This window comes from Oncorhynchus masou, chromosome 30 (genome assembly GCF_036934945.1).
Source record: "Oncorhynchus masou masou isolate Uvic2021 chromosome 30, UVic_Omas_1.1, whole genome shotgun sequence".
In the NCBI taxonomy this organism is placed as follows: Eukaryota; Metazoa; Chordata; class Actinopteri; order Salmoniformes; family Salmonidae; genus Oncorhynchus; species Oncorhynchus masou.
In genome coordinates, this window is record NC_088241.1 from 20531249 (window position 1) to 20557726 (window position 26478).

Sequence of the window (26478 nt, forward strand, 5' to 3'; positions counted from 1 at the left end):
AGACCACTGTGCTACTGCAGTTCACAATGCTCTAGCAAGCTTTGAGAACACTGTGAATACTGATGATCCCTGATGGTAATATTGCATGTTTTCTTTTATTATTTAGTTGTAGCCTTTTCCTGCAGTCAAATGAACTAGTGGCCTTATACGTGGATTGTTATAAATATTTTTCATAATTTCATCATAAATAAACATACCTTTTCTTTTTATGCCAAAAATCTGTGTTTCTATGTCAAACGGTTTTGGTATATTTCCGTCTTCTGTGATATACAAAGTGTAATATTGGGATGCAAACTTAAAGTAGATTTGTTTGAGACTACCAAGAAACACTCTCTGTGACCCTGATTTAGCCCACTGGGGTGAAAGGTTAAGCCTTCCCCAAACCATAGCCCTAACCTTAACTATTAATGCCCAAACTGTTAACCTTTGAGTTGTTTCTGTTTTAATCCTGTAACCATGTGGAATTAACCCTGTAACCAGGTAGGCTAGTTGAGAACAAGTTCTCCTTTACAACTGCGACCTGGCCAAGATAAAGCAAAGCAGTGCGACACAAACAACAACACAGAGTACATGGAATAAACAGACAAACAGTCAATAATACAATAGAAAAAGTCTATATACAGTGTGTGCAAATGAGGTTGGATGAGGGAGGTAAGGCAATAAATAGGCCATAGTGGCAAAATAATTACAATATAGCAAATAAACACTGGAGTAATAGATGTGCAGAAGATGAGTGTGCAAGTAGAGATACCGGGGTGCAAAGGAGCAAAATAAATCAACAGTATGGGGATGAAGGAGTTGGATGGGCTATTTACAGATGGGCTATGTACAGGTGCAGTGATCTGTGAGCTGCTCTGACAGCTGGTACTTAAAGCTAGTGAGGGAGATATGAGTCTCCAGCTTCAAGGATTTTTGCAGTTCGTTCCAGTCATTGGCAGCAGAGAACTGGATGGAAAGGCGGCCGAAGAAGGAATTGGCTTTGGGGGTGACCAGTCAAATATACCTGCTGGAGCGCGTGCTACGGGTGGGTGCTGCTATGGTGACCAGTGAGCTGAGATAAGGCGGGCTTTACCTATCAAAGACTTATAGATGACCTGGAGCCAGTGGGTTTGGCGACGAATATGAAGCGAGGGCCAGCCAACGAGAGCACCCAGGTCGCAGTGGTGGGTAGTATATGGGTCTTTGGTGACATAACGGATGGCACTGTGATAGATTGCATCCAATTTGCTGAGTAGAGTGTTAGAGGCTATTTTGTAAATGACATCGCCAAAGTCAAGGATCGGTAGGATAGTCAGTTTTATGAGTGTATGTTTGGCAGCATGAGTGAAGGATGCTTTGTTGCGAAATAGGAAGCCAATTCTAGATAAAATGTTCGATTGGAGATGCTTAATGTGAGTCTGGAAGGAGAGTTTACAGTGTAACCAGACACCTAGGTATTTGTAGTTGTCCACATATTCTAAGTCAGAACCATCCAGAGTAGTGATGCTGGACGGGCGGACAGGTGTGGGCAGCGATCGGTTGAAGTGCATGCATTTTGTTTTACTTGCGTTTAAGAGCAGTTGGAGGCCACGGAAGGAGAGTTGTATGGCATTGAAGCTCGTCCGGAGGTTGGTTAACACAGTGTCCAAAGAAGGGCCAGAAGTATACCGAATGGTGTCGTCCGCATAGAGGTGGATCAGAGAATCACCAGTAGCAAGAGCGACATCATTGATGTATACAGAGAAAAGAGTCGGCCCGAGGATTGAACCCTGTGGCACCCCCATAGAGACTGCCAGAGGCCTGGACAACAGGCCCTCCAATTTGACACACTGAACTCTATCTGAGAAGTAGTTGGTGAACCAGGCGGGACAGTCATTTGAGAAACCAAGGCTGTTGAGTCTGCCGATTAGAATGTGGTGAATGACAGAGTCAAAAGCCTTGGCCAGATCAATGAATACAGCTGCACAGTATTGTCTCTTATCGATGGCGGTTATGATGTTGTTTAGGACCTTGAGTGTGGCTGAGGTGCACCCATGACCAGCTCAGAAACCAGATTGCATAGCGGAGAAGGTACGGTGGGATTCAAAATGGTCGGTGATCAGTTTGTTAACTTGGCTTTTGAAGACCTTAGAAAGGCAGGGTAGGATAGATATGATAGATAACGTAAATGGTGTGTACTGTTTTACAGTAGGTGCTATGAGCAAACCTGACTGTTTTTGTATAGACTGGATAGCTACCATTGCTATGTCCAGCCCATCCATGACTATGGGGTCTATGGCTGGATTCCAGGTATGTCTTTGCAGTTATGGCTGCTGCAAAGTCTATGGCTATAATGCTAATTTGAGTTAGGGTGGAAGCATGGAAAGGAATGGTAGGCCTATGTGTTGGGTGTTTAACCCAAGTTAAATAGGTACGCATGCTACACTAGACTAGCATAGCTGGGTGGTGGGGTCAGGAAGGTGATGTGGTTGGGTACTTCACTGGACTTGCATTGGGTGGGTAGTTGATTGGGCAACAGGGTGTGGAGACTAACCTGTGCAGCTGAATTTTCAGCGTGACCACATGGTACACGTCTTGCAGCATGTCTGCCACGGTGGCGTCCGGCGCGTCCGTCACGTAGGACAGTGGGACCGGGTTCCACTTGCCCACCTGAATGAGACCTGAAATGGAAAGAGAAACACAAACACAATCAATGGTAAATGCTATGTTTCTCAAAGTTAGACGCATACAGATAAACATTTACAATCATTGATTGATTCTGTATTTTCCTAGCAAGGCCACATTAAGATTGACATCTCTTTTCCCAGTAAGCCCCGCCCAGGTCTGTGTGTTAGTGTTGCAGTCAGCTGCAACGGGTTCTACCTTCACTCCCACTGAGTGTTCTAGCGAGGTTTGCAGAGCATAGAGGCCCTGAGAACTCCTGAGAGACATGTAGTTGCATCCCCTGTCTGGGATCAATGTCAGCCTACGTTACTGAGCCTTCAGATCAGCTGGGAAACTATCAGAGGCCTGGACAGCTAAGGCGGTTGTGTGTGCGTGGGGAGCGTGGGGGAGGGGGCAGTGTGTGAGTGTGTGTGTGTGTGTGTGTGTGTGTGTGTGTGTGTGTGTGTGTGTGTGTGTGTGTGTGTGTGTGTGTGTGTGTGTGTGTGTGTGTGTGTGTGCGTGCGTGTGGATGGAAGGGGGGGAGTGTATGTGGGGTAAGCTGTGGGAGAAGCCAAATCATAGCAAGGCCAGTTCTATAGTTTGTGGAGCTGGCCTGTGTGTGTGCGGGTGTGTGTGCGTGCATGCCTGAGTTTGTATATGTGTGTGTGTGTGTATGTGCGTGCATGTGTGTATGTGTGTGTGAGCGGGTCATCAATAGAGTGGGGCTTGTGCCAGTCCTACCTTTCGCCTGTGCCGCCGAGCTGTGCGAGTAGCCCAGTGACAGAAGGGCCATCTCGATGAGCTGGTTGAACAGCATGTCTTTCCTGACCAGCACAAACTCGGCGTGCTCCTCCTTGCTGTCAAACTCGATGGGGCTCTCGTAATGCTCCACCACGCAGAACACAGGGAGCATGTTGCCTGGAGAGACACAGACAACACAGCGAGGGCTCAGACATGACAAATGGTGACCTTCAATGGGGGGATTAATATTACATTTAGACACAGCTGATACAGTCAGACTACCTCTATTCATGAATGAATGATTACCAGTGCCATTCGTATTATCAGTGACTGCACAATGATAAATATTGCATTGTTTTTTTATTAGAATTTCCATATTAGCCTTATTCACATTGATAGAACTAGTTGTGGTAGCGGTAGTAGATGTGGTGGTACTGTGATTTAGTTATTCAATCATGATCAGTGACATCATGATTAAAGTAATGATTTCAATGTTCTTAGCCATTATTAATGACATCATTATTCAATTTGAACTAAAGTCTAAATAAATTGAATGCTGTTCAGATGAATCTTGGCCTATCTCAGCTTTCAACCACTTTTGGCTGAGATCTGTTGATTCATTGTCAAGGAGCTCAGATCACATTAGACTGATTCTGCCTCTGCTGTCAACCCCATATCACCTTCCCATGATGCACCGCTCCAAATCCCAACACTCTGGTGCGCCCTGAGGTTTACTAGTCTGTGTAAACACTGCACTGCTATTAGGTAGAAAATGAGGAATCCGTGTCCCAAAGACATTGAGGGGTGCACTGTGCAAATTTTACATTATACCATTTGGGTTAAAAACTGCTTTTGATATTTTGGTGACTTAAGTTTTGGAGCATCATAACGTTTTTGGTTAAAATGTTCCTCTATAGCCTTCAGTGGTGATGATATGCCACACATTATTCATGGGGTTTGAGCAGTTGCAATGAACCATATTTCTAATGGCCGGCATCCTGAAGATGCAAACATCTCTGACAAACAATCAATAAACAGGGTAATCACCAGCAGGTGCCAGGGAATGTGCTGAAATGCTGCTTCTCTCCCTGATTTTAATAGATAGAGATCTAACAATAAAGACTGCTGTGTAGGTTCATTTGGGGATCAATACAGCCTTTGTTTTCATGGAATGGAGAAAAGCCCATGGTAAATATTATTCAGCTCAAACAATGCCCACTGTGGCCATGCGAAACTTCAGCAACAGGCGCTTCTATAAATTTCACAATTTCCTCTCGAAAAAGGCAAAAAATATACTGGAACCTTCTGAAAAACGGGAGGGCAGAATGAAGCAGGACTTTCTCATGTGGTGTTTTGTGACAACTGAGAGAGGAACCAACTAAGAGCAACAGCGCATCAAGGTACTCAACGCAACATTCTATGCTTCCAAAGTCCCCAAAAAACACAACCGAACAAACAGTTGAAACATAACGGCCAACCGCTAATAAACTCTTGAAAATCTGCAGGTCTGAATGCTCATATCTAGCCCCAAAAATTCATAAAATAGTAACAATATTCATGTGATGACCAGGCCAGTAGTTATATAAAAAAGCTATGTCATCATCTCGAAATGAAGGCCCCTTAAGCGGCAAAGGCTCTTAAATGACATCCTCTTCAATAAACAACAGGAGAGAAACAGTGACGCAGCGTTATGCAGAATAACACAGTAATAATTCTTAAACGGCCTTGGTATAAAAAAAATAGGTCGTTGTAGATAGGCCTAAGTGTGGGTGTGTGCACTAAGATGACTAAGGGAAATTTAAATCGGTTTGCGCAGGAAGATGGAAACGACAACATGACACTTGTGAACCATGAAGACATGGCAATTGTAAACACAGACAGCACACACACACTTACGACATTCCACCTCTCTCCCATCTTGCCAAACACACACAGGCCAAAATTTGGGCCTACTTGTACTAAGGGCCCTTTTGAAGTGTCTGAGGGTTTATATTATGCTATCTCACGCACCTACACACACAAACACACACCACCCTGACCAGTGTCACTCACCCCTCTTGTGGCAGTTCTTGAGGAGGTGTCCCGAGGGTTTGTAGGGTACCCCGGCCAGCTTGGCCCCCGTGCTGCCCAGGCGGGCCCTGCCCACGGGGCTGCCGTTCTGTTCCAGCCGGGCCAGCTTGGCTGGGGGGGCCTTGGAGTCGCGGTCGCCCATGCTGTTGACCAGGTCACAGTTCTCCTTCCCCAGGCACGCCTCGCTGAGATGGTCCATCATTCTCAGCACCTATGCTCACTATCACCTGGGAGGAGATAAGACAGGGACAGTCTGGGTGTTCACTATCTGGCAGAACATTAGGGGGTTTCATGGACATGTACGGCCATCACACAGTAAGCACATCATATTCAATTGCATGATATGAAGTATGCCAAATAATATTTTTTGGGTTGATTGTTTTGATATTGAAAATGTTACAACAAAGAGGGTGATAACTTGTCAACATGAACATCTATCTGTGGGAAAAAGCACATAACAAAAACACAACAGTTACAACAATAACTGCCAATTTTGTGCTTTCATTACTTGGCACTCACAATGTTTTGTGCCATCGTAATGTTCCCATTTTTCAGAGCATGTATTATTTATGTCTGTCCCACTACGGATTCCCATATGGTGGGCAAACAAGACCATTTTTTTGCAAACACATTAATTTGCAGAGAGATTCCACTCCGATGATTACTGCAGTTCACAGCACAAGCCCACAAGCCTTGCAACAGTGAAGTGAAGGCTGAGAGAGTAGAGCTAGCATATTCATCTTGAGTCACTTTCAGCACTCCAAAAAACAAAAAAATTACCAGACAGGCTTTTGGGAAAAAAGCATAAAAAGGCAAAAGACCCACAAGTGATATCACATGTGCCTAAACAGGACATGATATAAGGAAGAAGAATTGTGTGGGATGTCTCTTTAAATTGCTCTTTCAATTTCAGAGAAGACATTACAAAATGTGAGGTAAAACTGAATGAAAGCAGTACCATTGAAAAGATGCTGACTTGTTATACCTTTGAGCCTATCAGAAATTAAAAGTGCAATCAGAAAAAATAATGGATAAAGCAAAGCCTGACATGCCAGTTGCATTTGATAAGTGTAAACACATTTTTATTTTATTTAACTAGGCAAGTCAGGTTAAGAACACATTCTTAATTATAATGACAGCCTACCAGGGAACAGTTCGGGGCAAAACGCCAGATTTTTACCTTGTCAGCTCGGGGATTCGATCGAGCAACCTTTCGGTTACTGGCCCAACACTCTAACCACTAGGCTACCTGCCACCCACATACACAGCCACTGACTGCAGGAAGCACACAATCAACAACTTGACAGGCTCTCCACAACTGAATGACATGGTTAAACACCTAATACACACCATTTTCTTTAGCAACATTTGAATAATTATCTGTTAATGGTGTTTCATTCTTTTTGGTAAAAAATAAGGCTAAATTCAGATGGGTTATTATACAGTGTTTACATTGTGCAATAGAAAGGTTTTTTAAATATTTAAACAAAAACTGAACAGGTCAAAATAATGTATCCCCCACCTTCCCACCAGCACGCAAATGATCATGAACTATCTCATTCATGATATGCAATGAAGCAACTAATTATTTAAATAGGGGGGGTGGGGGGCAACAGAATCCAGACCCGGATATGGTGGTAGTCCGGGGGCAGGATTTCTGAATGACCTTTAAAAAAGACAAGCAAGAGTGCAAAACACAAGTTAAGTTACATTTAGGACAAACCAACCTGAAACTCAGCACGTCAAAACTCGAAAGCATGTAATGCAGTCTTGGTGAACGATGCCTTCTTCAAGTTTTGTCAAGGGAAAGACAACTTCAATGTCTGATGCTTTCTAGTTTTAAATGATAGGTCCTCTACAGAAATGTGTTCTTCTTTTGAGAGATGAAAGGTTGATATACAAAAGAGCAACCCACATCTATATAAAAGAAGACGTCGAGCCAGACTGGGATACGATAACATTGGTAGTGAATTAAGTCTGTACAGTATAGCCTAAATAAATCGAATTATTTGCTCACTGGAAAAATAGTCATTCTTTCGTCTTATTAGAAGTAGCGGAGGAAAATAACACCTGACAATAAACTGGCTAACTGTCTCGGGCATAGTCCATCGACTACAAGTGCAACGAGTTAACACAACGTATCCACCACGATTATCAGTCAGTCGTTCGTGAATAGAACATCGGATAGTGGTAAGCGGTGCTGAAATCTGTTATTTCTACCAGTCGCGAACAATCCTGATGTATAAACGCATACAAAAATAACGTGTATTAAATAAATTCGGCTTCTCTAGAAAAAAAAAATCGACAATGATCTGCTATCTCATGTAGAGACGATGGCGCAACGATATGCACACCCATGTTAAAAAGTGCGATTTACTTTCCAATATCGAGTTAAGGCTTGCTATGGATGCATAACATCTGCTTGCGAATATGTGTTCTTTCTGCTGGTTTGATTAACGTCCGGACGGGAGCTCTTCTTTCTTTCTCGCTTTCCCCCTCTGTGTCCCCATTAAATTATGAGTTGTATTGACTCATCACTCCCCTTGCTGGTGCTGCCTGTGCTTTCCCTTTCTCCTCCTCATTTCAAAAGAAAATACCCAAAAAACAAGACGATTTAACCCGCATGTCGAGTGTTGAAGGCAGCCACCCGCGACAGCCGATGTCCTGGCGGAGTGGAGAACCTAAAATAAAGTAAAAAGTGGAAAGAAAACAGAGGATGGTGCGATTTCCGGCTGTGCGCGCAGGAATTTTTAATCAGCTTGATTAGAGTGAGGCGGTTCTGCATTTATTACTGAATAACACACATGCACATACACAGAGGCGCGCATAGGCTATACATATTCGAGATGCTATGCGAATGGACATTATATAGGCTACAGGAGGACCATGTGTGAAATTGTTAAATAAGGCCGATATAAACCGCGCATCACTGAAATGCTATCTGAGAGAGCACAATAGATGAACTCCCATGCAATTTTGCCTATTGATCTACGTCAGTCCTGAGTAGCCTACTCGACCCGTAAGCTATTCTTATTGTACAAACAAATACAAGAAACAAAAAAACAAAACTGTTATCCCAAATTATAATAGGCTGTTTGTTTATTACATGGTTATTATTATTTTCCTGAACTTTTCCCATAATAAGATGAATAATAGCCTACAAGAATAATGCCAGGCTCCAATATTATGATTATTGAAGACAGATCAAATCTGTTAGGTGTGAACAAAAGCCTGATAACTGTGTTTGCATATCACTTAGAGGTGCCTCACTGGCTGAATATGTCTTATTGCTACAGCACACATCATAGAAGTAGAGGGTGGTGAGCAAAAGCTGTTCTGGTGCCTTTCTAAAATAGCTTATGTACACAGTGCATTCATTTCACACATGCTACAAGCAGCCCTACACACGGGCGACAACGCAATAGAGAGCATAGCCAATCCTCTACTACGAAAAAGATTGGATTATGGTACTGACTTTCCCTAACCACAAATATGGCACTGTACTAACCTTGTACAGGAGAGAGGGGGGACTGGGAGAGAGTGAGAGTGAGTGTGACCTTCCCAAGACCCTAGAGGCGCACCTCAAGGACATCACTGTCAAGGCAAGTGCCTTACAACCTCTGTTATAGACAAAGTATTGTCTATAACTGAAAGCAATGTTGCTGTCTAGTACTATATACATCACAATACAATTATTCTCGCTCAAATGGGAATGTGCACAGCACAGCGATGCTATAAAACATATGTTTGCACAAACAGCGTAGAGAGAACATCAATTGTCACACAGAATCAAAGAATGCAAATCATTACAGTTATCCTGCATACCCTGAGATAAAACACTATTCTACACGAAAAGATTGTCAGCAGGGGACTATAAACAAAAACATATGTGGGTGTAAATACTTACAGAGACAGACCAAGATATTAGGTACAGTATATCAGGCATGTTGTCAACACAACATGAAAACAAGGCAGTCCAAATTCATAAAAAAAGCTAAAAAGGAAACCAACCAAAACAGGATGCATTAATACATGGCAAACCATAAACACAAACTCTATATGTGCAGTGATTGCCTACCTCTTTGGTCAAACACAGAGGAAATGCTGCATATAGAAACAAAATGTTGCATATATTACTATTATTGTAGTATTTAATCATAAACCATGGTAAGGCCTATAGCTCCCAGAAATGTTAAGACAAATCATAAATCTCTTCCCACACAACAACAAAAAAACGGTTGTTTTGTCAATAACGCATAGAGGCAAGCAGAAGGAAATATGTGAGGGGAAAAGATTTGTGATAAAAAGTCCAACTCTTCAAAAGAGGGTTTCTCTTAAATTCCCTAGAGATGGTTCCTAGAGATGAGACATATTGAGCTCAGGGAAACTCTTAGTTCATACATGTTTAAGGAGTTTTAAGCCAAGAGGGTAATACTTTATGGTGTTCAAGCTTTGTAAGGATTGACCCAGCAGATGACCTCTTTATCATATAAAAATGTAAGTGTTTTATGTTTTTTGATAGAAAGAGCACGTGAGTCACTGTATTCCCAATGATTGTATTGCTGAAAAAACGTTTGAGCCAGAAGTAAACAGAGCAAGGTAAGATTCAGTGGTATCAAGTTGAGGTGGAACACTGTCTTGAGTAAACAACAACACCTAGCTGAATGTCAGTCACTTTCAAAGCAGGGAGTCTGTGCTGCCGGTAAGTGATGCTGTCCCATGTCTGTGGCCTGTCACGGAAACCTATACTGTATGCTCCAATGTTAAAACCTTACTGAGGTTCAAACTAGTCAGGTGTATGTCACAATTCAATAAACTTAGTAGCCTATCTATAAAATGTTGGGTTGTACAGAGATGTAAAAACTGTCTAAACTGACAAATTCATCAACAGAGTACTGCAGTATTACTTTGTTTTAATCAAGTAAGGTGCATGATAATAAAGATGAAAAGGACAACGCAATATTCTGGGGCTATTACTATTTTATTACTGTGTTACTGCTGGTGATAGTAAAATGTATAAAAACAACTCAATGTTTTTGGGTCAAATCCATTGCTCATTCCACATGATATCACCTGTAATAGCAGGGTCAAGGTTTTATTTAACACATTGGGAAAATTCAAAGCCAAATACATGAAGTTTTTTTAATCAAAATGGTTTTTGAGGGACTACACATGATGCTTGCTGTACATTTGGTTGGGTGTATATTTTCATATCTGTCAGAGTGGGCATGGACATAGAAATAACAGCGAATACGAGCTGTAGTCGGGCAAATTGTTATCTGCCGTGACGCAAGCAGCCGCTGTCATTTCCACTGTGATTGTGGTAGACCATCAGAGAGCATTGATAACCCTGCCAGCCAGGTTCTGGCACTGACAACAGGTGCTGCCACTGCCAGCGACGTTGGCACAAACATGGCTGTGAAAACCCTCTGACATCCAGAAGGGCACAGATTTGCACTGACTGCACCACTGAATCAACAGTACTGATTATCAATTAACATATAGGTTTTTGTATCAGAGAGAGAAAAAAATTGTTTTCACACTGAAAGGCCTCTATCAATACCAGCTGATTACAAACACACTATTGTGATAGATTTACCAGGGCCAAGGCATATGTGTTATTACATGTTTGTAAGAGATGGGTGATGTTATTGCTGAGCTCCTTAGTATGAAGCAGAGGTTTGGCATGCACATCTTCAATCAAATAAACGATGTAAACATAATGGATGTCTTTAAAGATGTATCTCTGTTAAATCGTGTAATACTTGAGCCATATGATTTAGTTACAATACAAAGCTTGTATCAAGATTCATAGCCATAAGCAGTAGGCAAATCACATGCACCTGGCCTTTATAAGTAACATAAGAAGTCATAAATCGATTTCACTATCATTTTACAACACGTACTCATGATCCCTTCTATTGCGCTGTCCCCTTTGCCATCTTTTGCACCACCATAATATATAACCTTACAAATATTATTGCCATATTGTAGCCCCTTCTTTGACCCTCACTATACCATCACATAGAACGATCATGAAGCCCCTTGTTAAATAATGGAGAGAAAATAAGTACGAGGTCAGTTTTAACAACCAGTTTATAATCTACTCTTTAACATGTCAAGGTCCTGCAAAAGAAAGCGGCATGAGCGAACGCAGCAATGTTGGCTTAGCAACTCGGACGGCGTGGCTTCTTTGTTGTCCCAGACGCCGAACGCGTCATCACATACAGTATGTAGGTGTTGTGATATCGTCATGCTCACTACTTTAATGGGCATTTATACGATTATTTGGATTATCTAATACAAATGAGTCTGTCTGCATCTTAGCCATGTGTGAATACTAACAGCATGGGGTAATGCTGTCAGTGCAGACCTCAGCTGGCTGTGTAGGATCTGGGATATATGAAAGCACACAAAAAAAGAAGGCACTAATAAGCCAATGAGGTATTCAATAATCTGTGTATTATTAATATTGGTGTGCTGATGTCAAAACAATATTATAGTGCATGCACAAATTCCCTCTCCACTAATGACATATTGTTTATACAGTAGTAGGTATTTGCAAGTGTGTTTAAATTGAGAGTGTGTAGACAGCAAACCAATTACCAAAGTCACATGAAAACTTGAAGAGGATAGTGTCCGGTGCAAATTGTTTTAGTTGAAGGGACATTTCCAGCAGTACTGCATGGTGTGCCACATATACAAATAAACTATTACTGAGAAGACATCAGTGAGAAACTGAGATATCCTTTTAGTACTCAGTCGTTAAGCAGTGAACCTGAGTATGAAAGATATTCCATATCAGCAATGGATAGTGTTCTTTAAACTGAACGAATTGTAAGCTCTCTATTTGGCCCTCATAGTCAGTATGGTTTTTAATTAAAAGTGAAAGAAAGTAAATCATTTTTTATTTATTCTGATTTGGCAGTGTTGTGTCGTCATCGGAGAAAGAGAGTGTGATTCAAATGAACATCTTAAAGTTTCCTAAGTGCTTAATTCTTTTATAATCACGTGAATGTCCAAAGTAGAACCGGACGACGTCCCCGCCCACTTACTGGAAGACCTTTTCACTTTCCTCTGAACAGGCCTCACAGTATGCGTCAAGTCGTAGACGCCGGCATCAAAGAGTAACAGAAATGAGACGGTGACGATTTTGAGAAGCCGCATGCTCATACAAAATATACTATTTGCCTCACAGAGCGGAACTCTGACACCCACCACTAGTACGATGTGTGGTGTGCACTGTACAACTCCCCCCACACACGGAAACACAGGTTTCTCGGTATCCAAGAGTGAGCTGGTCTCAGCTCTGTGTCTGTCTGGGCCTATATGTATCATAAGGTCAAGAACGCTGTCCCGAGCCGCAGCAGCCGTAGCGACAGTGGTGCCACGACTACGACCGGGCCAAGATTAACACAGGGCCAGAGCTGGCCTCATTTTAATCTGCCCACAGGAATCTTTATTAATGATTGAAAACAAATGATTGTTTCCCCGAGGCTGGTGAGAGGACCCTGTATCGGCTTGTTTATCCCCCTTCGCTTTTATCGAATTATAAAACGAATTAGTCACAGAACAATTAACTAGCATCAGTTTCAGGGCCTTGGAAATGACTTTTCTGTCACTGGTTACAGGGCCAGTGCTCATCACATGACTGAATAATTAGAACTCTAATTTCTGCCTCGTGGATTGCAACATATCAACAATTAATAGCTAGAGACAGGGTTGTGTATTTCGGGAAGCGACACTGAAGATGGCTTTGTCCACACTTTGATGTTAAGCTACACAGTGAAGAGGGAGGCTAAAGATGGTGCAAAGGATGCCATATACTCTGCTGTGGAGGATACAACTATGGTTGGTGCAGGAGAACTCTAAAGAGTGTTAAGTGAATGTGGGCAGGTGAAACAAATGTTTACTACGCCCAGTACACAGAAAGGCTACTGAGCCAACCATTCCATAGGCCTGGGTGGGAGCATTGGATAAGGAGTGCCAACATGTCAATGCAGTTGTATCTACATATTTTCCTCTGCACATTTAATCTGCAGTCAAAGGATGCATCATCCACCACTGTACAAAACATTTGACAAGGGAATGGTTGAGGTTGTGTTTGTGTGTACAAGAGAATACAGTATCGGTTGAATTTGTTTCATCGGAGTATGTGGGTGGGTATTAACAACCTGATCTTAGCAGGATGCAAATTCCACCAAAGCACTCGGTTCCTTTTTTGTTGCATTATCTGAACAAAGGATTCAGGAAAACCTACACAGATCGGATAATGACAAGCATAAAAATAAAACACAATCACATTTTTTCAAGAAATCAAAACACATGTTGGGCCTGAAATAAGGTGATTTGAATTATAAAAAGTTCAAGGTATCAGTCAACATGTATTTCAAATTGTGTTTGTTATTGTGCAGTGAAGCATGCAAACAATTGCTATTCAATTTTTTACAGAATTGTCATTTTGCCAAACTGTGACAGAATCGACATGACAGACTTTGGTTATTTATCTCTGTGGAAAGACAGGCTCCCCATTCAACCAAACAGTGCTGATTGTGAGGACCAGAAACAATGCAAGCTTTTATCGTTAAGCCAAGGAATCTGGATCAACAGTATGCAAAGCATATGCCAAAATAAATTGTTTTCAACATGCTGGGGCAACATATCCCCCTTTTAAAGGAGTCTCAGATCATGGCCAAATGTGCTGTAACTCTGCAGTTGCATACAAGCGCGCATCCAGGGTGGTATGTCTGCAATTGTCAGGCCTTTTTACATTTTTGACACTGAGCCCTGGAATGTGCAAACAATCCCTATTAAGACAGATCTCTTACCAAAACTGGTTGCAGCATGTCATCAAAAAGTCTCAGATTCATTGTTACCTTTGTTCTCTATTAGCAATCATAACAGACCTATTTCAGAGGAGGTGGAATCCCCAAAGAGCCACACATCAAAAAACCAGACAGGCCTCTTATTTACTGGCGACAGTCTAATAAATGCATTTGCTGGCAGCTAAACAGGTATTTACTCTGCTCCCTACCACAGGTATAATTTCACTGTTTGCTGAGCTGTTATTTCTACACTGCTAATTATCGAGGGTGGTAAAGACGATTAATGGTTTTACCCTAGATATCAGTCTCAGCCCAGCGAGACACAACCTAACTCTAGACTCACCAAGTACTTTGCTGTATGAATTTTAATAGCGGAGAGATCTTCGTAGGAGGTATTTTGAACAAGCCCCAAACTCTTTTAGCTACACCCTAACCTGAAGCCATCGTTTAGTCGCAAATGTCTGGAAGTTCTACCATTTAACATCCACATCATTTTTTCTTCTTCTTCAAAGACAAGCTACCACTGCAAGGAGCTTGAGTGAATAATTCAGTTTCAAATGTCAGTGTTGTTGAGTGTCATTGAGACACCATTGTGTGTTTTTTGAGGAGAGGTAGCAAAGACGAAACCTCTATGATGTACTGTACTGCCTAATTGGTCTCTTAGGGTCAGGACATGAACTGAAGACGTTGTTTCCTCTCGGCCACCTATTATGTACGTTAGTATCTATTACTATGTACTTCCAACCCTACATCCCTTACCACAACTGCTGTTCAACAGCTGTGGGGACCTCATCTGAAAGAGCACTATGAGTTGCACACCCTACTCCTGTCTTCTGTACTGTATGTTAAGAGCAGAAGCCAACGTTCAGCTGAGCCTGCAAAGCCTCCGCTCCCTCAGAATCTTCTGCTCCCGTATGCTAGAGCGACCTGACAAATGAAGTGGCAATTATTGGAGATGTGAGGCAAACGTGCCACCAGGATGACAAGGGTGGAGAGGAGAGGGAGAGATCCCCTAGGTGTGTTTCTAACAGTTCTGAAACAGTCGGTTGATTTCCTGCTATTACAGAGCTGTCAATAACAAAGGCACTACTTTCACTTTGGTGCCTTGACAAATATAACCTGACTTTTGATAACCTCAAAAACATCTATAGGCAAAGACAGACAGTTAAAAGTCTCTGTATTTCATCTGCTTTTTTTCTTGATAATTGATCGCCTTATGGTCATTATTACATGTCAAAGGAATTTGCAAAAGGGTATGTGAACATGAAATTATGGCACAATGATAGGCTTCTTCAGAGCATCACTATTGGATCTGTGTCCTGTTAGGTATCTGGACTGTTAGCACTGTCCTTGCCATCTGACTTGTGTCGTTCCTGTCAAATAAGGTTAAGTAACAGATTTGTGTGTGTGTGAGTGTGTGTGTGTGTGTGTGTGTGTGTGTGTGTGTGTGTGTGTGTGTGTGTGTGTGTGTGTGTGTGTGTGTGTGTGTGTGTGTGTGTGTGTGTGTGTGTGTGTGTGTGTGTGTGTGTGTGTGTGTGTGTGTGTGCCACTTTCACAACGGCTAGCTAAGTGTTAAGACTGGTTTTAGTAAGTAGAAAGTGAGACTGAGAGGGCTAACAGCAGCGCTCAACGTTCAACGTTCAGTCTTTCACCTTAAGCAGGACTTACAAGAAGTGACACGGCCGCTAAAACAGGAAAAGGGCTGTGACATTGTTCTGTGAAATAGTGACCAGATTAACTACAACAGCTCCTCAAACTGTGAGAGATTTGACAAGATATAATCACCTCTATTAAAACCATAACCTGGTTTTCTCCAGCTTGTGCCACTTTGAGCTCTTAAAAAATGTATGAGCACTACTAATGGCATGACTATCAGACTCTCAGCATACAGAACTATCACACTCTCAGCATACAGAACTATCACACTCTCAGCATACAGGACTATCAGACTCTCAGCATACAGGACTATCACACTCTCAGCATACAGGACTATCACACTCTCAGCATACAGGACTATCAGACTCTCAGCATACAGGACTATCACACTCTCAGCATACAGGACTATCACACTCTCAGCATACAGGACTATCACACTCTCAGCATACAGGACTATCACACTCTCAGCATACAGGACTATCACACTCTCAGCATACAGGACTATCACACTCTCAGCATACAGGACTATCACACTCTCAGCATACAGGACTATCACACTCTCAGCATACAGGACTATCACACTCAGCATACAGGACATCACACAGCATACAGGACTATCACACTCTCAGCATACAGGACTATCACACTCTCAGCATACAGGACTATCACACTCTCAGCATACAGGACTATCACACTCTCAGCATACAGGACTATCACACTCTCAGCATACAGGACTATCACACTCTCAGCATACAGGACTATCACACTCTCAGCATACAGGACTATCACACTCAGCATACAGCATCAGCATGGGACAGGACTATCACACTCTCAGCATACAGGACTATCACACTCTCAGCATACAGGACTACAGGACTATCTCAGCATACAGGACTATCACACTCTCAGCATACAGGACTATCACATCAGCATACAGGACTATCACACTCTCAGCATACAGGACTATCACACTCTCAGCATACAGGACTATCACACTCTCAGCATACAGGACTATCACACTCTCAGCATACAGGACTATCACACTCTCAGCATACAGGACTATCACACTCTCAGCATACAGGACTATCACACTCTCAGCATACAGGACTATCACACTCTCAGCATACAGGACTATCAGGACTATCACACTCTCAGCATACAGGACTATCACACTCTCAGCATACAGGACTATCACATCACTCTCAGCATACAGGACTATCACACTCTCAGCATACAGGACTATCACACTCTCAGCATACAGGACTATCACACTCTCAGCATACAGGACTATCACACTCTCAGCATACAGGACTATCACACTCTCAGCATACAGGACTATCACACTCTCAGCATACAGGACTATCACACTCTCAGCATACAGAACTATCACACTCAGCATACAGGACTATCACACTCTCAGCATACAGGACTATCACACTCTCAGCATACAGGACTATCACACTCTCAGCATACAGGACTATCACACTCTCAGCATACAGGACTATCACACTCTCAGCATACAGGACTCAGCATACAGGACTATCACAGCTACAGGACTATCACACTCTCAGCATACAGGACAGCATCAGCAGGACTATCACACTCTCAGCATACAGGACTATCACACTCTCAGCATACAGGACTATCACACTCTCAGCATACAGGACTATCACACTCTCAGCATACAGGACTATCACACTCAGCATACAGACATCACACTCAGCATACAGGACTATCACACTCTCAGCTCAGCATAGCATACAGGACTATCACACTCTCAGCATACAGGACTATCACACTCTCAGCATACAGGACTATCACACTCTCAGCATACAGGACTATCACACTCTCAGCATACAGGACTATCACACTCTCAGCATACAGGACTATCAGACTCTCAGCATACAGGACTATCACACTCTCAGCATACAGGACTATCACACTCTCAGCATACAGGACTATCACACTCTCAGCATACAGGACTATCACACTCTCAGCATACAGGACTATCACACTCTCAGCATACAGGACTATCACATCAGCATACAGGACTATCACACTCTCAGCATACACGACTATCACACTCTCAGCATACAGGACTATCAGACTCTAAGCATACAGGACTAACACACTCTCAGCATACAGGACTATCACACTCTCAGCATACAGGACTATCACACTCTCAGCATACAGGACTATCACACTCTCAGTATACAGGACTATCACACTCTCAGCATACAGGACTATCACACTCTCAGCATACAGGACTATCACACTCTCAGCATACAGGACTATCACACCTCAGCATACAGGACTATCACACTCTCAGCATACAGGACTATCACACTCTCAGCATACAGGACTATCACACTCTCAGATACAGGACTATCACGCTCCCAGTATACAGGACTATCACACTCTCAGCATACAGGACTATCACACTCTCAGCATACAGTCAGCAGTGGAAAGAAAAATGTTTACACTCTAGATTTGTCGAATCAACTTCTTCTATAACATATTACATAGGCTTATTAGGCTAGTTAGAAATATTAGACATACAAACTTTACCTCCTGTAAAAGAATACTTAAAACTTAACTATAAGATTACTTAAAACGTAAATATGGTAAATGGAATTCTCCATATGATGCTGTTTTTACCTGATGTCCCTGTGGAATAATTGTTTTAATAAATGCATATTTTCCATAATGAATTATTTATTAATATTAGCTGAAATAAAGATACCGTGACATTTTTCAGGGCTGAGACAATAGACAGCTTGTTTACCTATCGGTGATCAGTGAATCAGATCAGATTCATCTAAGTCAGCAGCAATGCTAGTGATTATGGCACGTCAAGAATCCAAGTCGTACTGAGATATGTGAAAGAGACTGTCTGTCGTGAACCTGAACAAAACCACAACACACCTATGCCCACACAATCTCACAATGGGACACTACAACTTCCCATAACATGCCCTTACACACACACTCATCTGGATCTTTCTAAAAACACTGTATCAGCACAATTACAAAAACCTCAATTAAACAAAAAATCAAGGCCATCGTTACTACTTTTACCCAATATGCTCACTATCAGTTGCAATACATGTTGTCAATGCAACCACTGCAAAAGAGGATATTCATTATGTCCGCAATCCACTTTATTGCTTCATTTACTATTTGAGTTCCATTAGGCTACAAGGCATTTGATTATGAAGCTATTGTAAAGCAATTATTCATGAAGTGCAGCGTTAGATATATAAGTAGTACGGTATAATAACTATGTTCTCTGACTATTAAAGATCACCTATTGTTTGAATCCTGGAAAATGTAAAATTATCTGGAGAACTATATGAATTAGTTGGAGTGTGTGAGTTCTGTCTTAAAATAAGCATAAGAGCATAAGCATACATTTGAACGATTATCACTTGACTTCATAAAACACCCATTGGCAAATTAAAAATGGGGGGGGGGGGGCTATCATGGCCTGTTGGTATAGGCTAATAGACTACTTAGCCTACTTGTTATTAACACGTGATACAAACTGTCACGTTCTGAAAGTATGTAATTCATCTAACAGTATGTAAAACAACTGCCGCGAAAAAAAAAACTTTTGTCAAAGACACTGTTATCGATGCCTATATACAGTTGTATAACAATAAAGGTGGCTAATGTTTTTCTATTGTGGTTATTCCAAGTCAGGTAATGCATTTTTCTAGCCAAGTTTGCAGGTAGCCTAGGCTACGTCACGGAACTGAAAAGATAAGGAAGCACAGAGTCGTTGCGTTCCCTCAAGATGCGCAATATACATTAATCGGTTTAACCTCCTTCAAGAGTGCCTATTAAGCTTGGAATATGCCGAGTTATTATTTACAACGGAACTAAACGCGACACAAAAGTATAGACATTTACATATTATAGCCTATTATAGTATTTCATCTATAGCTTATCATTAAATCATGCACTCAGAACGTATAGATTGTCTTCTCTAAATAGATGACATAAATGTGCCAATATTTAGATGCATTTTGGCCTTCAGTCGGTTATCGAGAAGAGTCTGAAAACTGTTGGTCAACTGACCTAAATGCTTACTGTCAAAGACTACTTCATTCAAGGATCACACCTACATTTTTTAAATAGGTGGACATTCCAGTCTGTCGGTCGCTTACAAAATAGCAAATAGCAAAAATAAGCAGGTTCTGTTGAATTGAAAGAGAAAAAATGAATTCAGGAGAAAATGTAACAATACCTTCAAAGTTAGCAGTTACCGTGAAGCCTCTTGTTTTCCATCAAAAAGTTCAGAATTCTAATAGAGTCTGCTCCACCTTGACGGATCCAAAACTGCTCGGACAATTCCGGTTGAGAAAGACACACGAGATGTCAAAACTGCACTCGCGAAGACTGCGCAATGCTGAACTTCGGAGAGCCAGAATTGAGCGCAAACGCAAGCAACGTGTGCTGCGGGAGTGTGCTAGATTTGAGTAGCGGCATGAGAGGAGGGTTTCTTTGAAAGGGTGGCAGGTAAACGAACCGCCCCTCCCCGTTTCTGATGCTCAAATCGATGATTTGCCAGCTGTGGCGCAGCTTGTCTCGTGCCCCACTTTAGTTTTTACAACGCTCTTCTCCCGGCGCGCTCTCCAGGGTCTCCAGGGAGCTCGACTCGAGAATAGCATATAGGAGCCGACTGCCAGGAGAGCGTTCACACTCATTCATTTTCATATCTACACGCCACATGTTTGGGTGTCAAGAAAAACGACCGATAATATAAAACATTGCGTGTTCATAAGATACATTTGTTTGAGGGTGCGCATAGCCTCTTTTTAACAATGGTGCATGGCAAAACAGATCATTATATTGTCCAAACTCTCAAATTGGTCCTGCCGGATAATATAGAACAATATAGGCTTCCTAGGCAATGGTTTGTAGTGTTGGTATCTAAACCTGGTCTCAGAGCACAACATTAAGTATCAAATCAATTACAGTACCGGATATCATAGCCTAACATTTCATCCATGGTTAACCAAACAAGCGATAAAAAAATAACCACTTCATTGTTTCATTTCCATCAATGTCAGTTGAAAAGAGAATAAAAACTGCTATACGAGACAAACTTGTTGAACGGCTTTTGCATTGAAAAGATACACACACACATATTTAAAAAATAACAATAATTACATTTACAATGAATAAATTGTAAAAAATAACAATAATAATACATAAATAATATAGCCTACTTTCTACGTAAGAAAAATGCCTTTGGCATTCCATACCTACCATTTAAATCACTTAAGACTGCAAGCTGTTGCTTCAGCCATAGTTAATACAGTAGCCGACATTTGCGCATTTGTGGCTACTGTAATGGCACAATCGAATTGAAAATCGTCTTGTGGTCGATAAGAGTGCCACCAATAAGGCTTTATTAGACCAAAGCTTTAAAAAAATACTGAATTAGATTTTCTATATAATTATACTCAATTAGGTTATTATGCCTGTTTGAAAATGTGTTAACAATTTAACAAAACGCGGTTGGAAGGAGAGGAGAACATTTACATGTATTTAATTTGCTAAAAGTTAATAGCAGTCTATATGAGAGGTTTTCTCAAATTTCTACTAAAACAATTTAAATAGGTATTTGCTAAATCCTGTAGGTTCATCTGTATACATTTGATGCGTTGAAAATATAAATGCAGTGGGTTGAAAACATTTTGCCAATGTGAAAACGTGCGTAATGCTTTGTAAAGTATAGGTAAATAAATGTAGGTAGCTTTGATATGTTTCATAATGTGACTTAAAAATGAGTGACCAAAAGACTAGTCAATGATGGCCATGCACTGCACAGGGAATGCATGTGTAAACATTCAAACGAACAGAGTGGTTGTATTACATGACCAAACTATGTAGCCTATGGGCAAGAGGTCATGGTCATTTAATTGTGTAATTGACTTTTCCTCAGAATGTGTTATCTACTACATTTTTGGAATAAGGCAGAAGGAACGTCAAGTATGATCTAATGAGGACTCTGTTTTTTAATCCTATATGATAGTGGGCTTTTGTTGTTACATCATTTTCTCTCTCTCTCTTAGGTGTGTGTGCGTGCGTGCGTGCGTGTAGAATACGTTGTCTGGACTAAGTGATTGACGATTTGATCTTTGATTGATTATTTTAACGTGCACACAGAGGTACCAGTAGTTGCAGTTGTGCTGAAATGAGGCCATAAAGAACTAAACTAAAATCACAGGAGTTGTAGCATAACAATTACTTTACCGGTAGGCCTACTACTTTGTAACAAGTAAGAAGAGTGTAACGTTAACTATTTTAAAATGGTTCTATATGGATGCAGGTTTATTGTAAGGCACAGGAATAAATCTTCTCAGAAAGGTGTATTTGTTGTGGGTTTGGGAATCCACAAAAACCTTTTTGGTTTCATAATGAGTTATATCTGAAATCTACATTAAAAAAAACTCAGTTTCTCTGAATGATTAATTTACTGCACTCTCATGGGAGAATGAAGTGGCTTCCAAAGTTACAGTTAAAAGGACTCGGAAATGACGTTTTTTACTGTTATTTTATGTTTAAGTTTGCATTTTGCCTAAATAGTTTTCAAAGATATGGATAACAAACCATTTATGTATTTACTCAAATGTAGACTTTCCCTCCACCTGATTAGTTGCTCAAGCACTGGTATGTTTTTCCCACTTAGGCCACAAGGGGGACTACTATGACGTTTGCATCAGACAGATGGCAGAACTCAAGAGGACAGAAACAGAAAAGTGATGACCCTTTCTCCCATAATCCTGATTTCTTACCCATCAGTCAGTTTGGGGACATTTTATAAAATTGTTTTGCTTTTCATCTCATTGACCAACAACCACACATTAAAAACTTTACAAAACTGCTCAATTTAATGGCAATCTGTTTAAAACTGGAATAACTGTATAATAACTATCTTTATTGAGACATTACACTTTGATAGTTGTGAGTATTGGAGAAGTATTATGGATATTTCAAATAGCAGTGATAATGCATATTGTCGACTATTCTACACTGAGCTGTAGTAACATGGAGACCTCTCTTGCTAGGAATATCGTTAAAAGAACTGAGATGTGAGAAGTGAAGTTTACACAAACCATGATCAAGCAACACCATGGGCTGGGTCCACAAAACATTTGAATTGTCTGTGTTTTTCTGAAGACAGTAAAGAGTACTTTGAAGATTACAAGGGTTCAACACTCCAGAATTCATGTTTCCGACCAACTTAATGGCAAGACATCATTGCATTTCCATCAAGTGGGTCTATTTTTAATTACAGACTATTTTCTACTGAATGTAATTTGTCTAAAAAAGATGCCTTGAGCCACGAGTCAGACGTCTCATCTAAATCTGGAATGTGTTTTATTGTTTTGATTTTGTGGTTACTGTTCACTGCTCGCTGGAGTTACTCTCTTTCATAATTAACTTCTCATCACCTTTTATGCTTAACAAGAATTCCTGAGGAATCCAAACTAGCACTTGTCATCTACTTGTGTTTTCCAGAATTTCATGTTGTTTTCTGATCATTTCACCATTTCACAAGGCATATTGTCTCTATTTTCACCCGTTAGAAATCAAATAGGGAATTTGAGCTCAATCCCTCCCTACCCTCCCTCCACTGTAGCCTCTACCTCTCCCCAATTCTGTATGTGGCGATGGGATCTTCGTGTCTAACTAGATGTGTTCTGCTGTGCTAAACATGCTCACAGCCCAGATGAAACGCTATTAATCCTCATTCATCTGCTCCCTCAAGATGCTGCTGTGCTCCGTCAGGGAGGACTTTGAAGTGGAGAACCAAGCAGAACAATAAGCTGACCCACAGAGGCCCTATCCAAACTGCACATGCCTAATATGCCTACTGCGCTAATGGTGTGTCAGTCAGTCAGGTTCTCAGTAAAAGTATTTATCACGTCTGTTTGCCCACTGGTTGTTAATGGCTGCTAAATGTCAGTAAAGTGTATCAAATGTATTTATTTATTGTCCATTTGTTACAGCGAACAACATAAATGTGTCTTCCGCTCTGTTCTAAACCCCCCTGACATCACGCATACAGGTGAGATGAGCAGAGGGTCAAGCTGCAGTGCAGCGCGCCTGGATGGAGAGCGTGTTGTGGGGTAATGGGACCAACGGTAGGGGAATGTCTTGAGGATGTGAACCCAGCAGCCCTGCAGTTTCCAGATCAATTCTGAGTGTTTTTCCTACGCCTGGCCTGGGATTCATACCTGTCACCTTTTGGCCACAGGTCCATCTCCGTAGCCTTTGGGCTAACTACCGCCCCAAGTGTATGGCTACACACTCAGTCAGTGAGGTGTCGCTATAACAGAACATTCAACAGTGCATTTCATACCCTTGTCATTCAAATTAGTCTTGTGAGACCATCCTTACAAACCTCGTCTAGTTGAAGCCTGGGCTTCCGAGGCTAAATCCATACTTCCTGTCACCTTTATGCTTCCTGTAAGTGAAAGATGAGAAAAAAAATGATCTTTCAGTTTTTACAATCACACAAGCAAATTACATTTACATGTCAAAACTTAGTTATTGGTAGGCTACAAGCAGAGTTTACAGTATGCTGAAACATTCCATAGACAAATACAGTAAGTTCCGTTGATTAACTCTCCCAGTAGTTGAACCTTATCTAATCCGCAGCCCTCCACTCCGAGCTGCCTGGTCTGACATGCCTGCCAATACAAAGCATTTGAAGTCCCCACAATGCCCATGTCTGTGTGTTTGACATACATCTCAGCACGGCGCTCCAGTCACAGCAAGACATCATATCTTCCAGGAGAGTCTATTAGCCGTGCTTAATTAAACTAATGTAATTAGACATATCCAAACTCAGACGACTGAATCGTTGATAAGGAAGCGGCCATGAGAGGAGTAGTGTTGCCACATCCCCTGGCTAGACATTAGTAATGGTAGGTCTACCTATTACACGGTAATACGCTCTTCGCTGAGCTTGAGAGCTTGTGCGTGGATAATGTGTCTACTTGTGAAATAAATGCTTGGGATGTACCCTACTATATCTGAAGTTTTTCAGATTTTGTAAAACCAATGATGAATATGGGTTGATTGAGCAAGCAATGCTCGTATTGTAAACTAGAAAGCTTGTGACTGGAAAATTACATATATTGCTTCAAACATATGTTGGGTGGGACCAAAGGATGCTGACAATCAATGACTGATGAACACCAAAGGATAATTTCTCTCTATATCATCATTTTGATTTGGTTGGAGCCATTGAGTGTGTGAGTGACTCATTGAGTGTAAGTGAGTCATTGAGAGTGTGAGTGAGTCATTGAGAGTGTGAGTGAGTCATTGAGAGTGTGCGTGATTCATTTGAGTGAGTGAGTGAGTGAGACATTGAGTGTGAGTGAGTCATTGAGTGTGAGTGAGTCATTGAGAGTGTGAGTGAGTCATTGAGTGTGAGTGACTCATTGAGTGTAAGTGAGTCATTGAGAGTGTGAGTGAGTCATTGAGAGTGTGCGTGATTCATTGAGTGAGTGAGTGAGACATTGAGTGTGAGTGAGTCATTGAGTGTGAGTGAGTCATTGAGAGTGTGAGTGAGTCATTGAGAGTGTGCGTGATTCATTGAGTGAGTGAGTGAGACATTGAGTGTGAGTGAGTCATTGAGTGTGAGTGAGTCATTGAGAGTGTGAGTGAGTCATTGAGAGTGTGAGTGAGTCATTGAGAGTGTGAGTGTCATTGAGTATGCGTGAGTTATTGAGAGTGTGAGTGAGTCATTGAGTATGAGTGAGTTATTGAGAGTGTGAGTGAGTCATTGAGAGTGTGAGTGAGTCATTGAGAGTGTGAGTGAGTCAATGAGTGAGTGAGTCATTGAATGTGAGTGAGTCATTGTGTGAGTGAGACATTGAGTGTGAGTGAGTCATTGAGATTGTGAGTGAGTCATTGTGAGTAAGTCATTGAGTGAGTGAGTGAGTGAGTCATTGAGTGTGAGTGAGTCACTGAGTGTGATTGAGTTGTTGAGAGTGTGAGTGAGTCACTGAGTGTGTGAGTGAGTCATTGCGTATGAGTGAGTCACTGAGTAGAGTATGAGTAGACAAGGACACCAAAGAGCACAGCGATCAATTGAAAGCCTTCTTAAAGAACAAGTTCTTCAGGCCCTTTTTTAAGGAGCCCCGAGTCTGTGGTGCCTTCAGGTAGGGCTGGGCGATATGGCCTAAAAACATTATTTTTTTCAGATTTATGGGGTGTTGGGTATGAGTTAGTCATTGAGTGTGAGGTACTTTAAGCCTATGGCCAGTAGTTTTGCTTGAACATGTGACCTAATTTCCCTTGCCCTTTAAAGCTATTGAGGGGAAATGAGTCATCACTCAATTCAAATGACTCCCAATTACCAACACATACTGGACTGTGTTACTTACTGTAAAAAAAAATAAAGAATTACAGTACAGTAGTAGTATTGGTACAGTAGCGGTAAAGTACAGCGCATTAGCAGTACAGTGGCATACAGTATATTGAATATGTCAGAAGTAGCTCTGCAAATTAACAGAGTTCCAAAAAGTAACAGGGGAGC

General features: G+C 41.4%; 1 protein-coding gene across 15 annotated transcripts in view; it reads right to left on the reverse strand.

Moving 5' to 3' along the window:
- Positions 1-20405, reverse strand: part of LOC135522302 (DNA-binding protein SATB1-like) — a 56043-nt gene extending 35638 nt beyond the window's left edge. For 13 of the 15 annotated variants that reach the window (XM_064948430.1, XM_064948426.1, XM_064948429.1 and 10 more), the window contains exons 1-4: positions 20164-20405; positions 5416-5660; positions 3364-3540; positions 2513-2639 (exon numbers count right to left, since the gene is read on the reverse strand). In XM_064948430.1, coding sequence (XP_064804502.1) covers positions 2513-2639; positions 3364-3540; positions 5416-5635 — 524 coding nt within the window. In that variant the 5' untranslated portion in view covers positions 5636-5660; positions 20164-20405. Of the gene's footprint in view, positions 1-2512; positions 2640-3363; positions 3541-5415; positions 5661-7160; positions 8174-20163 lie in introns of those variants that run through there. The other 2 variants (XM_064948431.1, XM_064948417.1) reach the window with 1 other exon arrangement.
- Positions 20406-26478: the final 6073 nt, after the last annotated feature.